This window comes from Globicephala melas, chromosome 19 (genome assembly GCF_963455315.2).
Source record: "Globicephala melas chromosome 19, mGloMel1.2, whole genome shotgun sequence".
In the NCBI taxonomy this organism is placed as follows: domain Eukaryota; kingdom Metazoa; phylum Chordata; class Mammalia; order Artiodactyla; family Delphinidae; genus Globicephala; species Globicephala melas.
The window spans coordinates 29,534,053-29,549,857 of record NC_083332.1 but is presented as its reverse complement, the minus strand read 5'-3'; the positions used below and the strand labels follow the sequence as shown (position 1 = coordinate 29,549,857).

At 52.2% G+C, this 15,805-nt stretch overlaps 1 protein-coding gene across 1 annotated transcript; it reads left to right on the top strand.

Moving 5' to 3' along the window:
* The first annotated feature begins 2,783 nt into the window (after positions 1 to 2,783).
* SNX20 (sorting nexin 20) lies at positions 2,784 to 10,941 on the top strand. Its single transcript, XM_030833001.2, has 4 exons — positions 2,784 to 2,914; positions 6,062 to 6,200; positions 7,666 to 7,817; positions 9,081 to 10,941. The coding sequence occupies exons 2-4, from the start codon at positions 6,071 to 6,073 to the stop codon at positions 9,747 to 9,749; spliced, it is 951 nt and encodes a 316-aa protein (XP_030688861.1). The 5' UTR covers positions 2,784 to 2,914; positions 6,062 to 6,070; the 3' UTR covers positions 9,750 to 10,941.
* Positions 10,942 to 15,805: the final 4,864 nt, after the last annotated feature.

The window sequence follows — 15,805 nt, the reverse complement described above, 5'->3', positions numbered from 1 at the left end:
CGTGGAAGGAACCGAGAGCAGGACGTTGACGGCTGAAGGAATTGCAATCGCAAAGGCTGTGAAGCACATTTGAGGAACAGAAAGCAGTCCGGATGGCTGGTGTGTGGTAAGTGATGCTGGGAGGGGTGCGAATGAGGTTAAGAAGGGAGCAACCACCAGATTACGGAGGCCTCAGCGGGGGGATGTGGGGGGTCTGGGTTTACTTGGAATGCGGGTGGAGGCCAATGAAGGGTCCAAGCAGGGTGAATTCTAGGGAAGACACCTAGACTCTGACTTGCCAGCACTTCCCTTCCTGAGTTCCCAAGGCCCCTTGGTGTCCCCTTTGCTTCAGTAGTGCAGTGCGGGGATGCCCATTCCTGTCCCCCCCCCCCACCATGACAGCGGGACCCTGCCTGTCTTTGTAGACATATAGAGGTCCTCTGCCACCTCGAGCCCTGTCCTGCAGAGAAAAGCCAACACCCGGCAGGTGGCCAAGTGTGGCCTCTCCTGGTTACTCTGGTCTAGCTAGGTCCTTCCTATGCAGGCCAGACGCTCCTGCGCGTCTGGGGGTTTCCAAAAAGCATCTCCCACCCTGAGAAGAGGAAGCAGTGGCTTCTACACACTCTTCCCCATGGTTGCTGGCTGGGGGTGAGAGGCACGCAGGGCTGCAGAGAAGGGTTCAGAGTCTACGGTGGCATCTCGCAGGTTCCAGGCCCAGGAAAGGACTCAGAGAGGAGGAGAGACGGAGTTCTAGCCTCCCTCTATACAGAGCCTGCATCTCCACGCCACACCAGGTGTTCTATGGGGCAGTGCAAGGTGGAGGTGAACGGGATACGGCCCCTGTACCCCAGGGGCTCACCAGCTAGCAGGCCAGAGGCACACGACTGATGCCCCTTCCGCTGAGCTAAACAGACCCTGACATGTGTGGATACTCTTTTTATAACAGTGATGGCACTGCAAAGCAGTGGGATTGGACGGCCATTTCAATAAATATGGCCAGTAGGTGAACATGTGGGGAAAAACATGGACCTCCTCCCTCACACCATACACAAAAATCTACTTACTCTAAGGGCATTATACTGCCGCAAGTAAGAAAGGCAAACTAGAAAGGTTTGAAGAAAAAGAAGAATTGCCCGCCCTTGTACAGTGCTTACGAGATACCAGCATCGTCCTAAGTGCTTTGAGCATCTTAACTCATCTTAAGCCTCACAGCGGCCTGTGAAGTTGCTGCAGAAAGAACGATAAAGGAGTAATGTCCATGGTCTTACGGCATGACACCAGCTATGAAAGAAAAGATTGACACTGTTGAATGCTTTAAAGTTAGCAACTTCTATTTATCCAAAGACCCCATTATAATAGAGTATGCAAACCATAGGATGGGAAAGATATTATTGAGAAGCACATATACCCACATGAATACATAAAGAACACCTATAAACCATGAAGAAAAGAAGCCAATCAAACAGATGAGCAATGGACTTGGACCAAAAAGGATCCTTCACCAAAAAGGATATAAGGATGGCAAATAAGCCCACGAAAAGATGCTCAACATCACCAGTCACTAGGGAAATGCAACTAAAAACCATGACGAGATACCACTACACACCCACTGGAATGGCTGAAACAAAAAATATTGACCATATCAAGTGTAGGTGAGGATGCAGAACTTCTAGAGGCTTCATACACTGCTGGTGGGATTGCAAAATGAGGCAACCACTCAGGAAAAGTGTCTGGCATGATTGAGTACAGCTGAAGCTATTCATACTCTGAGACCCAGTCATTTCGCTCCAGATAAATATGTGCATTGGATGAATGTGTAAGAATATTCCCAGCAGCACTGATCATGACGGCCCAAACTAGCAACAACCCAAAGGTGCACCAATAGACAAAAAAAAAGGTAAGTACTGATATATTCAAGTAACGTAGCAATACAGCAGTAAAAAGGAAAGAGCTTTAGCGACACACAAAGACTGATGACTCTTATTCACATAAATGCGGAATGAAAGAAGCAAAGCACCAAAGCATACGAAGAGTATGTGTGGCTCAATTAATATAAAACTCAAAAATGAATAAAATGAAACTATTGTTTTGGGGTCTGTTAGTAGGTGATAAATTACAAAGAAAAGCAAGGGGGCTTCCCTGGTGACGCAGTGGTTGAGAGTCCGCCTGCCGATGCAGGGGACTCGGGTTTGTGCCCCGGTCTGGGAGGATCCCACATGCCGCGGAGCGGTTGGGCCCGTGAGCCGTGGCCGCTGAGCCTGCGCGTCCGGAGAGATACATGGTAGACTTCTTGGTGGGGGGGGGAGCAGGACAGGTTTAATTTTTTGTCTTGTTCCAGCCTCCTGCACTTCAGGCCACAATACGGTTGGCTACAAATCATGTAACTGCCCAGAGGTTTGGCTTCCCTGGTACTTTCTGGCATGTGGGATGCAGCTTCCGCCAGAGAAAGGCACTCTGAGTCTACCCGCCCCCAATCCGGCCCTGGCTCTGCATCCCACCAGCTCTCTGCTCCAAGCCTCACTTTCCCCATCTGTCCTTAGAGCAGGATGGCCCCCATCATGCCTAGCTCAGTAGGGTAGGATAATGCACATTAAAGAGCTTTGGGAACTAAGGTCCGAAATGCCAGAGATTGTCAAGGACCCTGAGGGTCAGACAGGCTGATGTGGGAACTGAGATCCAGGCCCGCCCTGCCATGCTAGGTCCTGCCCAGCAGGGCGGCCTCAGACTGTTAGTTGAGTTCACTAGCATCTTTCATCAGCCAATGGGCTGGGGCAACCAGGAGCGGGTCACACAGCTTATTTCCTGTTTTCATACAGGGAACTTAGCAAAGTGGCAGCCACTGGCCTGCTCGCCCAGAGCTTGGAACAGAGAGCTGAAGGGGGCCATGTGACATCCCTCCTGGACCCCTGGACACGCACAGGACCAGAGACCTCAGGTCAGTGTCTGACCCCAAGCTCAGTGGGCCTCTGCCCCCCTGTGGCCTGAGCCCCCGCCTCCTGTAACCGTCCCTCGCTACCTCTTGGGGGCAGGGTGGTAGGGAGAAGGGTTGGTGACAGATACGCAGGACTCCCCTCAGCGCATTGGGGCAGAGCAGGGAGCAGCTCCTCGACCCTCCATCTCATCAATGCCTTTTGAAGTACCAGATGCTTCTCCAACCTCTCTTGAGCCTGGGGAATAATCTACCAAACCTGTGTTTCTCAAAAAGTGGTACCAGGGAAAGCCTGTATCAGCACAGCCCTCGGGACTGGTGCAAAATGCAGAATCCAGGGCTCACCGCAGGACCTGCTAGATGGGACTCTCTGATGTTGGGAGCAGGAAGTCTGCCCCTCGGCATCTCCACCTCCACCCCCGCCCCTGAGGAAGTTCTGATATATGCTTACATTTGGGAGTGTGCCCATCCATTGTCTAGGATCTTCTGTCTCCTAGGTTGGACCAGGGTGCTTTACTCTGCTGGAGTTTCACCCCTGATGGAATGTCCCCTCCTGCCCCCTCAGAGAGGTAGCATGGGCTCCGAAGGGGGCCCTGTGTGCCCATCAGAAGAAGCCTGGACATGGCAGGCATCCCTTAGAGGGAGAAGTGATGCTCAGGGCACCTGGGAAGGAAGGAGCAAGGGTGACTGCTCCCGGAGCTGGATGGTGGAGGGGCTGGGCAACTGCTGTCCGCTGGGCCAAGGACAGGCCCTCAAGCCAGGAGTACCAACACTTGTCATATTTTGTCGTAAAGCCTAGAAATCTTTGCTCTGTGGGGTGTAGAGATGGGAGGGAAGGGCCCACAGGACACCATGTACAGCTGTCCCCAAGGAGCTCTTGGAGTCACAAGATTGCTTTCCCCATTTCACAGATGGGAAAACTGAGGACTAGAGACTCCATAGATGCACCAGTGACCACTTTCTCTCTGCCGCTTTCCAGTTTCAGCCGATCCCATGAAAGAAAACCTAAGGGAGCTGGCTTTGGCTGCTGAACTTGATATTTATTCTAAGCTCTGCGTTCATGCTCAGCTTTGCCAGGTCTTTCCTGGGATACCCAGCCAAGGCCATCACTCCTGGGGTCTCATGGGGTCTCTGGGCAAACAGTGCCCTGCTTCTGACCTGGCACCAGCTGCCTGATCAAGACAGCAGAGCTGGAAGGGCTGGGACCACTGAGGCCAATTCTACTCGCCATCACCCATTTTACAGATGAGCTAACTGAAGCAGGTACATAGGAGTGCCCACAGGAATCACTGAGCCCCCAAGAGTCCTGGCTACCCGAAATCCGTTGGATAAGAGTGTGTGGACCACTTGCTGTCTTGCCTGGGCACCTACCAGAATATAGGGAACCTGTTCCTAGCCATCCATCATCTAGGACAGGGTTGGTGGCCACATCTCTCAGGTGGGGAAACCGAGGACTGGAGATATTAAATAACTTGCCTACGGACCCACAGTTGGTCAGGACGGAAGACCCGACTCCTCAAGGGGAGAAAGCTATAGGGTACTCAAGCGTGTGCAGCCCTGGTCCAGCCATGCCCTGCTCTGTGCCTCAGTTTCCCATCTCTATAGGATGAGGCTGGACAGAGGGTCCCTGAGAGCCCCCCACTGGACACCAGCACAGAGCCCCCTGGAGGATGCCCCCAGGGTTCCTTTCACCTGACACAGCAAGAGCACGTTAAGAAGGAGGTCAGGTCACTTGCACCCTTCTTATTTTGAATTTCTGTGCCTAAATGGTGCCCCAGCTACTCACTCCATCTGAGCTGATGTTTTGGTTTGGTTTTTTTTTTCAGTACGCGGGCCTCTCACTGCTGTGGCCTCTCCCGTTGCGGAGCACATACTCCGGACGCGCAGGCTCAGCAGCCATGGCTCACGGGCGCAGCCGCTCCGCGGCATGTGGGATCCTCCCGGACCAGGGCACGAACCCGCGACCCCTACACTGGCAGGCGGACTCCCAACCACTGCGCCACCAGGGAAGCCCCTGAGCTGATGTTTTAATTGGCCCTTTTTCTAATTCGTCTCAGACATTTTAACTTGTGTTCCAACTCACATCTTCATTCAGCCATTTATTTCTCAAATATTTCCTAGAGCATCTATCACGGGTCAGGTACTAATACAAGGGACTAATACGGTATCTGGTGTGTGCGCAGCCCTGATCTGGTGCCTGACTTAACACTCACACCAGCTTCGTGAAGGTTATTGTGCCCCTTTTGCAGGAAACTGAGGCTCAGAGAAGTTAAATAACTTCCAGGCACCGGCTCATCTTGTTCACTTACCTGGGTCACAGACAGAGTTATGCATAAAATGAACCCCAGGACTCCCGCTGCCCACCCTCCCCTGAGTACCAGGGAGATGATTCTGAAGTCAGACCAGCCTGCGTTGGTGCCCTGCCCACCATTTACCAGCTCTCGATCCTGGGCAGCTCAAAGTCTCAGTTCTTTTACCATAAAATGGAGACAAAAACCTCCTACCACGCACAGCTTCAGATGAAGTGAGGGGGTGGGTGTTGAGTGCAGGATGTGTAGCGTGCACACCACAGGCATTGGCTTGGCTGGCTGGTCACGCTCACGAGCCACGTGACTCGGGCTAAACCTCGGTTGCCTTATCTGTTATTGGAGTCCCGATAGATTATCGTGGGTGTCAAATCAGATAGTGGCTGTGAAGAGCCTGCGTGTATGTGAAGTGGGTATAACAAGTTGTTAGTAAATGTTTGCTTCAAGATGAAGGGAGAGAAAAGGGAAGGATACATTCCAGCCTCCTTGCTTTGGACACTGAGATTTTGTTTACACGTGTAATATGAAATGAAATATTGGTTTTTCTGGACAAGCCAGCAGCTCTCTCTCAAGTCATCATTAAGCTACTACCTTTGCTTAAAGTCACCTCATTTAAAATTCAGAGCAACTCGATAATATAAGGATGCTAACTCTAAGAGAAGGTCATGCTCAGCCTGGGAGCGATCAGTCCAGCAAAGAGCCAGGCCCAGGTTTCACATCTGACAGTCGGGCGGATGGCTAGGTGGGCAGTGGAGGGCTCAGCAGTGGGGACTGTGGAACCCACCAGGACCCACCAGGAACCCCAACACAAGTGGGCACTCACTGTTCTCTCTTGTTTTCCTGGCAGCCTTGGAGCATGGCAAGTCCCAGGCACGCCAGGAGCCCTGGATGGACAACACCCATAGCCCAGTGCATGGCAGGGACCAAGCCGAAAGCATCAGCCCCTGGCCCAGACCTCCCACGTCCAGGACCTGAAGAGCACTTAGGTGGGCTTGAGGCTTGGGGCTTGGTCGGGGGGATAGAGGTTTGAAGACATTTGAAATACAAGTGTGCATACTTCAGTGGATGCCGTGAGAAACAGGGCAGCTCACTTAACTTGTGTTATCCCGAAGTAGACACTGAGACAGGGATTCGGTGCAAGTGGTTTATCCAGGAGACAAGGCCAGGAGGTATGGCAGGGGAGTGGGAAACCGAGGAAAGGAAGGGCAGGAAACCAGTACGGGAGGTCGATGAAAAGATTACCACTGTGGGCAACTCGGGCTCTGTCCCAATGGGGGTTGTCTGGGAGACCGTATGGATCACACCTTAGAGCTGTCCCATCCCGGCGGCGAGGAGGCCAGCCTGCTATCCCCTGGTCCCATCCTCCATTGGCAGAGGTACGCTCCACAACGTGCTGCAATGGCCCAAGAAAGCCCTCACGGGGAGAGTCCCAGGTGCTTCCGAAAGAAGCCAGTGGGATGTTCCACAACAGTCAATGCCAGTGAGGGGGCATGGCCGGGCACTGACAGTGTCTGCTATAGCGCCAGCTCCTGGAGCAAACATCTGCCATGTGCATGCAACCCTTCAAGATGTGCTGGCTGACCGCCTGCTCTGCTCCTGGCCCTATGCAGGCACTGGGGAAGCAGGAACAGTCAAACACCGTGCTGGCCTTCAAGTTTAGTAAGGAAACGGATCTGTAGAAAACAATGTAAGATGCCATGGAAAAGGCACAGGGACAAGGTGGGAGGCTCTCATTCTAACACCAAAGGGCAGTTGAAATGATATATGGGTTGGGTCTTGAAGGACACATTGGAGAAGGGCTCCTGGGACACATGTCCCTTGAAATAAAATGTACAGTGGTTTGTGCATTTGGGGAGAGGAAGGATTCTAAGCTTTCCCAAGATTCTCAGAATGGCCTAGGGCTCAAGTGAGGTTTAAGAAACACTTACTTTTTGAGGCAGGGAAAGAGGATGGCATTTGAGGCAGAAGAAGTGGTATGTGCAAGAAAAAGCAGGGAGTGTGGGAAATGAGAGGAGAGAGGAAGGGCCGACCAAGCTGAACCTGGAGCCCAGCATCCTCAGAGCTCCCCCCACCATCCGCTGGTGTGCGCTCAGCCGACAGTAGGGAGGGTGGAAACCCACCAGCCACATCCCTGCTCTTCCGGAGCATGGGGTTTCGCAACAGGCAGAAGTGGACGACGTACCACAAACACACTGCATTTCACCACCAAGAAGCCTCTTGGGGACGCTGGGCTCTTCCAGGTTGCCCATGGCGAGATGGATTCAGCCAGGTTGGGTGTAGGGGTCTGACTGATGCCCGACTGGGTCTATCCAGGGTGGAAAGGAGGAGAGGGATAATCACAGCGTTTCCAGATTCCCACGGCTCATCCCAGACAGACCCAGCCATCTCCCCAAGTCCTTGCCCCCAAAGCACACTGACCTGTGCTAGTCCTTAAGAGTGTGGTCCTTCCAGATGCCCACGACAGCCAAAGCTCCAACTCCAGCATGACCACGCGGGAGCTGCAGGAGTACTGGCGGACCCAGAAACGCTGCTGGAAGCACGTCAAACTGCTCTTCGAGATCGCTTCTGCCCGCATCGAGGAGGGGACAGTCTCCAAATTTGTGGTAAGCAGAGACCAAAAAGTGATGGCGCGCCTTCACGGCCTCCTTCCCGGCCCTGGGCAAGGCTGGTTGCACCTCAGTCTCCCTGACCAGGAAATGGATTGACACACTTTAACTCACAGAAGTCTTCTGGCAAAAAAATGGTCCAAAAGTGAGATTTCACGCTCAGCACCGTGACGGCTGGAGAGTCAAGGTGCCTAAGCCTAAGAAGCAAACTGCCCAGTTTAATCCCATGTTACCCGGTATTATCATCTGTGTCCCTTCTTCATTGTTTTTGATATCCTCATATCATTTTTATTATGTACCTCAGTTTTTCTTTAAAGTGGATCACTTTTTAAAAACACTGAATGGATTTATTTCAAAGGGAAATACCTTAAATGGAAAACCAGTATCACACGGCATAAGAAAAGGTCATTATAAAAGTAAATACAAGGAAAGCTCAGGGCTGTTATTAAATTCTAGCTGGTTACCATGGCAGGCGGAAAGCTGGGCTTGGGGCTGTTTTTCTTTGGAATGGAATTTCAGCCTATGTTGGGGGAGAGGTTAATGACTATGGAAGAGCCACAGCCTTTCTTTGCCCCCCACCATTCCCCAAATGGGAGTGGAGTAATAATAATAGCTGACCCTGAGTGCTGACTGCACGTCATGGTTTCAGTGCATTGATTCATTTAATCCTCACCCAGTGAGGCAGGCTACTATCCTCATTCTCTGGATGAGAAAACGGAGGCTCAGAGAGGTTAAAGTACCTACCTAAAACCACACAGCTAGACCGTGGTGGGCTGGAATTATAACCCAGGCAGTCTGCGCCCTTAATCAGCATTCTCTTGAAAGAGAAGAGAAGAGAATAGTTTTCTTACTTATAACATCACTGCCAGTATATCACCTAAAACCATCTCCCAGGAGTTCCACACCTGGAAAACACAGATCTTAGTAATTCAAGCCTCCCAGTTCAGGAACCTGAGGCCCAGTTTTGACCACTAAAACCAAGAACGCCCCAGGTCCCCCGCACGGCAGGTTCCTGTATGGCCTTTCTACCCCAGGATGCCTCCACGTCGCTGTGTTTGTTATTCTCCGGTTGACTCTTGTCACGATTCACTGTTACAGCTCAGCAAAGGCTAATGGCAATTTAAAACAGAATTGCAGAAAACCAGCCCCCATTTCCAGGGTATGCTTTAAGGTCATCGTTATTTTATTTCCCGGGCTCTCTCTGTCAGTTCAAACCCTCCGTGACAGTGTAGTCAAAGGCCCTCTCTCTTTGCACCGCAGATGTACCAAATCGTCGTCATCCAGACGGGGAGTTTTGACAGCGACAAAGCCATCCTGGAACGGCGTTATTCAGACTTCGAGATGCTCCAGAAGAAACTCCTAAAGACCTTCCGGGAAGAGATCGAAGATGTCGTCTTCCCCAAAAAGCACCTGATGGGGAACTTCACCCCGGAGATGATCTCCGAGCGCAAGCTGGCCCTCAAAGAGTACCTAGGTCTGCTCTACGCCATCCGCTGCGTGCGTCGCTCGCGCGAGTTCATCGACTTCCTCACGCGGCCCGAGCTGAAGGAGGCCTTCGGCTGCCTGCGCGCGGGGCAGTACACCAAGGCCCTAAACATCCTGGTGCGCACGGTGCCGCTACAGGAGAAGCTGACGTCCCACTGCCCCGTGATGGTGGTGCCGTCCCTGTGCGCCATGCTGGTGTGCCACCGCGACCTGGAGTGCCCCGCCGAGGCCTTCGCCGCCGGGGAGAGGGCTCTGCAGTGCCTGCAGGCCCGGGAGGGCCACCGTTACTACGCCCCGCTGCTGGACGCCATGGCCCGCCTGGCCTACGAGCTGGGCAAGGACTTTGTGTCCCTGCAGAAGAGACTGGAGGAGAACCAGCTCCGGAAGCCCGCCCCCCGGGGCTTCACCCTGAAGGAACTCACCGTCCAAGAGTATCTGTACTGAGCCACTCCCCGGGGAAGCTGGAGAACTGGGGATCACCATGGCTCGTGGGCTTTTGGGGGTTGATTCTGAGCGGAAAGAGCCACTTTGGGCTCTAGCTTGTGGGATGACTTTGAACAAGCCCCTCCTCTGGTCCTCCGTTTCCCCATCTATGTTAAGCGGAGATGCTTCCGGGCATCCTTGGAAGCCTCTACTTGTGTCCTGTGTCCCCTTCATGCCAGGCCCACTTCGTCTCAAAACCACAAACCCAGCCGCCAAAACACTGGAGAGTCATATCAACCTTACTGGGGTTTCTGTAGGTAGCTGGAGGAGAGGTTTAAACTGCACATCACAGACAAAGCTTGATCCATTTCCTCAGAGACATCTCTCTTTAGCTGCCCTGAGGCTTTCCTCTTTGTTCCTCCCCCTCAACCTTGCTGGTAAGTATTCCCACCTATCATCCTAAGTATTCTAGCTCTTCCCTGGTAGGCCCAACTCAGCAAGACAAAAGGTCACCTACTGCTCCTCAAAGCCAGCTTTGTCCCCAGGATGAGCCATACGTCATCCTTTGAAGGGCGAGAGGATCCTGGGCTAGAACCAGCAATCATTGCCTGGGGTTGGTTTCCATTTGTAAGGCAACTGTCCCTTGAATGGACTTTCTGGATTACGTAGACATAGCCCTGACAGGAGGTGGGACCTCTGGGTAGAAGAGATTGAATGCTCGACGCCTCCCCATCTGAAGGACAATGGATTGGGATGCCCTTAACCGAAGTCTGCTGTCAGGCCCCCCAGGTGAAGTGGATTCTGGGCCAGTGACCTGGGTTCAGCGCAGGGCAGGAGTTGATGGTACAGGCTGGTTTGGACCCCATATGCCTATCAGGCTAGTAGTCCCTGAAGATCTAAACCATGTGGCTGAGGTTATTATCAGGGTGAGGCTGTAACTTGGGAACCGTAACCTGGGGCGCCACACTGGCCTGAACCAAGATCTAGCTCAGCAAAGAGCAGTGGGCAAGCATTCACTGAACTACACCGAACATATTCAACAGCAACACCATATGGCAACACCTGGAGTGGCCCAACCAGGCTCCTTCCTGGAGGTTAGACACAGACTGACACCTTCAGAAAAAGAAAGTTTTCAAGTATCTCAATTTACTCCAGGAGAAGGACACTTTAAGTGGGAGAGATTGGATTTCTTGGAAATCTGGGCAGGTGGATAATTAAAGTGTTAAACGGAAAAATAAAAAGAGCTGCAATTCTTTTGTAATAGTAAAGAAGATCATATTGATTTTACAAGTCATTTCATCAAATACAAAATGCTGCTGTCAACTGTTAGACGCACCAAATATTCACTAAGAAAGAAAAAAAATGCCCAACATGGGGAGTTTAGTAGGGGTTTCCAGCAAAAAGCTGGGAGACAAAAAAGAGTTAGCTCCCAATGTAATGGTCCACGTAGAATAAACCTGCCTTGTAGAAAGGGACAGTGAGGAAAGGCATGAATCAAATTTGACACTGAGTGGAGAGTGCGGACTCTAGAACTGGAACTGCAAACTGGTACTCACCCAGGTTTGGGGTCTAAACACACACAGTGTGGTCCCAAATCCTCAAGCTGAGAAGTCATGGTAAAGAGGTTTCAGATGCAGGTGTTTCAGGTACCTTGCACCACAGATGCAAATTCTGAAGGAAGTGAACATAGATCCAGGCCAATAGAGAGGAAGATGCCATTGACTTCAGAGGTGCTAAAGCATAGGGGGTGGAGGGTGACTGTGCATCTGAAAATCACATATATATAGTGTACTTGTGTGTGGTGTCGAGACAGAGGAAAAAACCTTACGCAAGGTAAAAGGGAACTAAGAAATCATATGGGGGAGTTTCCCATCAGTACCCTTAAAGAAGGGCTGGGTACCACAGAGTAAGGAAAAGGACTTACTCTGGCTTCTGAAAAGGGCCCACCCACAATGCATAGCTTCAGGCCTCCCACGTTGTCTCCTCCTGGTGATGCTAGATGCTGCCCTCCCAGTTCTTTTGATGGCCTTGGCCTGTAGGTCCACTGGTGTTTCTTCAGGCCACGCACAGTGTGTCTTCATCCACTCCGGGTGTCCAACGGCCTCTCCTCCCGACATCTCCCTTTGCCGCAGAAGTCTGAGACCCGCTCATTTCTTGAGTTCCTGGAACAAGTCCTTGAATTCCTCAACCCCTCCTCCAGGAAGCTTTCCTTGTGGCCCACTGTGACCCCACCAGGGTACCGCACTTCCCTGTTTGCCTGGACCCTCTCCCACCCGACAGTATTGCTAAGTCTTTCTTTCCAGGGAACTCTGGAGTGGTGGTAGCTGGGATTGGACCCTTTTCTCCTGACTTCTCAAAAGTTGAGCCCACAGGAAAGGTGAGAGGCACTTGCCCTCAATGCTCAGGGTGGAGCCCCGGACCAGAAGCATCTGTGTCACCTGGAGCTTATGAGACAGGCAGAATCTCAGGCTCCACCCTAGACCTTCTGAACCAGAATCTGCATGTTAACGAGATTCCCTCACCCACCTTCTCCTTCCTGCCCCACGAAGGTGATTCCTCTGTACGCAGGTTAAAATTTGAGAAGCCCCATGTTGAATTGACTTGACAGTGGCCTTGAGGAAAACCATCCACAGAGCCTGGGCAGTCTGCCATCTGGGTTCCTCCCTGCCCCACCTCCTCCCAGCCCAGGCCCTCGCTGGTACACATGCTTCAGCCCAGGGCCCGAGCAGCTCTTGCTGGGAGCACCATGCCAGCCACACCCACACCCGGGAACCTGCTCTGGGCACTTGGCCCCGGAGCCTGAGGGGGGCCGGTTCACATGAAGGTCTGCTCCAGCAGCCTCTGGCTCCTGCTGGATGTGACACAGAGCCAAAGGTCTCCCTTTGGACGGGATTTGTCATCCTTGTGAGACCCCATGCCTGGGATGCTGGCAGGTCTCTTACCCCCAAGCCAGGATGGGGAAACGGTTACTACCAGGGGCTCCCCAGCATTTTTGGAGCCCTACTGTGTGTCTAGGGCTTCTCTGATTACTGGTGGTCCAACTCTGCCCAAGAGATATTCTTATCCCACTTAACAGACAAGGACACAGACACCCTGAGAGGTTAAGTGACTTACCCAAGGTCACACAGCCAACAACAGGTAAAGCAGGAAATTAAGTGCAGGCCTGTGTCACCCCCAGCCTGTGCTCTCCTCCCTGAGCCCCACATTGGAGGACTGAGAGGAGAAGGTTGCAGATATGTCCCTGGGGATATGTCCCTTCAAGAGACTTTCACTCCTCTCTGCTTACAGGTGGGGAAACTGAGACCTGGAGAAGGGGCTCTCTCCAGGTCACATGGTGAGACAGGGGCAGCTCCAGGACTGGGGTGTCCACATCAAAGTGATATAGTATGGCAGTCTGGGCAGACAGAATAATCCCGGGTTGGGATTCCAAGAGGCGACGGGGGGTCACCCAGCTGGACCTGGGGGGCACAGGATCAGTACTGAGGCCTGAGCCAGGGCGGCTAGGCTGCTAGCCAGGAGGCTCTGTTCAGGGTGGGCTCCAGCCCCATTGCCTACATTCCCTTAGCTCAGCAATGGTCTCCTAGCTGTAACTCTGCTTTGGAGCAGCAAATTCAGCTCCAGTTCCACTTGCTGGGGACAGGAAGCTCCCACCGTGTCCCCAGACAGACCCTCCTGGGCTCCTCCAGAGCTTCCTGTCCTCCTGCAGCTGCCTTCCCAGAATCCTCCCTGGGGGGCCAACAGCGCTGCCATCTGTTCTACCATCCACCAGCCATCTTCCTTCTAGCAGTCTCCTTTTACGCATGTAAATGGATTTGAAAAAGAAACTTCCTATTACAACCCCCCATGGAAAATCAGATTCACCTGCTATAATGAGAGGGTAGCTATAAAAATAAGCACGATGAAACCTCTCGCTGTTATTACAACTCTGCGGCCTTTGTCTGAGACAGGCCTTGAGTTTAAGGCCGCCAGATGTCCTCTGTTAAAAGAGACAGAGACAAGCCTTGGAGACCTGTCAGCACCACGTTGAGACTGCTCTCTGATTTACTCAGAAGGAATGGAAACTACCGCAAAGGGAAATCAGCTTCTGACCGCACGGGCTGGATCATGCGAAGTTCTCTGTGCGTTGTCTCAGACTAGTTGGGGCCTTGCTCCCTCTCCTGGGCCCCGTGGCCCCGATCCCCGTCCCATGCCCTGTATCAGCCCTGCTTGATCAGTCGTGGGCCCGGTTTCGGCTTTGGCTGACATCCTTGGTTTTCCTCACCCCACCTGGGAGGTGGCACCCAGGCTCCAGTTCTGGGCTTCACACCCTGACATCAGGTAAGACCCACAAATGGAGGGAGAGTTCTGGTTCGGTCAAAGCCAGAACCTGCAGTGTGTCCTCTACTTGGTGTCACTGTGTCCCCTGGTAAGAGCCAAAATAATGCCCCTCCCCGGAAAAGGCCCTGCACAAGCCCCACCGGCCCAGTCAGCAGAATAGGGCCCCTCACCAGCCTTACCCATACACCGTGTACATTCTCCTCTCTCAGTAAACAACGACTCCTACTCTATGCCAGACCCTGTGAAGAGCTGGGGACGTAGCGGTGAACAGGACAGACTGGGTCCCTGTCCTCATGGAGCTGAAACATCAGAAGGGAGACACTTGCAGAGCAAACTGAAGCTGGGACAGAATGGTCTCCCTCAGCCAGATGGTCAGGGAGGGCTTCTCGGAGGAGGAGGTGTTTAAGGGAGCCATAGGGGAGGCTGAGGAGGCAGCCACCGCAGCGTGGGGAGGGGAGAATTTTAAGCAGAGGGAAAGCGGAAGCACAGCTCTGAGGCAGGAACCTCCTCTGTCCCCAAGGAGCATCAGCCCAGGCCCGGGACCAGGAAAGGGGCAGGTAGGCCCTGGACATCCCTTCCCCTGGCTGTGCCTGCTGAGAGGAAGGGTTCCAGGTGCTGACGGAAAGCCGCCTGGCAAGCCCATCTGTGCCGTGGCCCATCTCCAGCAACTGGCTCGTTGCAACATGAATGAGCTGGGAGCTCGTGTTCAGGGCACTCGGATCCTTTGGGTTTACGAGTGACAGAAACCCAGGGTAATCGGACAAAGAGAAATTTATTCTCTGAAAAGCCCAGGAATAGATTAGCTTCAAGTTGGAGCCCAAAACTCAAACCATGACCTCTACATCTGCTTTCTCTCTCACTTTCACTTTCTCTCTAAATTTCTCTTTCCTTGGTTTAGCCTTCTCTCTCAACAAGCACTCCTCCTGGTGATAAGATGGCTGTAGGAGCACCAGGCTCATATGCTCCTTCTCTGCAACCCCACAGGAGTCCCCTGCAGGGCTCCTGTGAAGGCCGGGTCTGTAGGATGTGTAGGAATCGCCCACCCACATGCCCTTTCCTGAGGAGCCCAGGCAGGGCAGACCACAATGAACTCCCCCCGCCTTCACCAGAAATCGGTCACCACATATTGTTTTGTAATCGGCTTTTAAATTTTTTTTTACTAGACTTAATTTTTTTTAGAGCAGTCTTAGTTTCCACAGCAAGATGGAGTGGAAGGTACAGATAGTTCTCATACCCCCTGCCCCCACACATGCATCGCCTTCCCACCAGAGTGGTGCATTCGTCACAGCTGATGAACCTACGGTGACATATCATTGGCACTCAGAGTCCACAGTTTACATTAGGGTTCACCCTTGGTATTGTACATTCTATGAGTTTGGACAAATGTATTCACCATTATAATATACTGAGTGTGCTAAAGTATGATTAGAGAAGGATTAAATTTTTTCTGTATACCATGAGCATTTTCCTGGAATATATAATATTTTCCCATGCTATTTTTAATAACACTGATTTCTAACGTATGTGCCACCGCTGGTTTAACTGTCTTGTAAGGTTCCAAATTTTCCTAAGTACAGGCACCACTGCAGCCAACGCCTTGATCCAGTGTCTTTTTCGTATTTGTGCTCTCTGAAGGCAATTTCTAGCAGTGGTATTTCTGAATCATAAACACTGTTAGTGATTTTGATAATATTAATTTCTCTCTCTCCTTAGAGTCTGTACTAACCCACCCCTCCAGCAGCTAAGTGTGAGAGATGCCA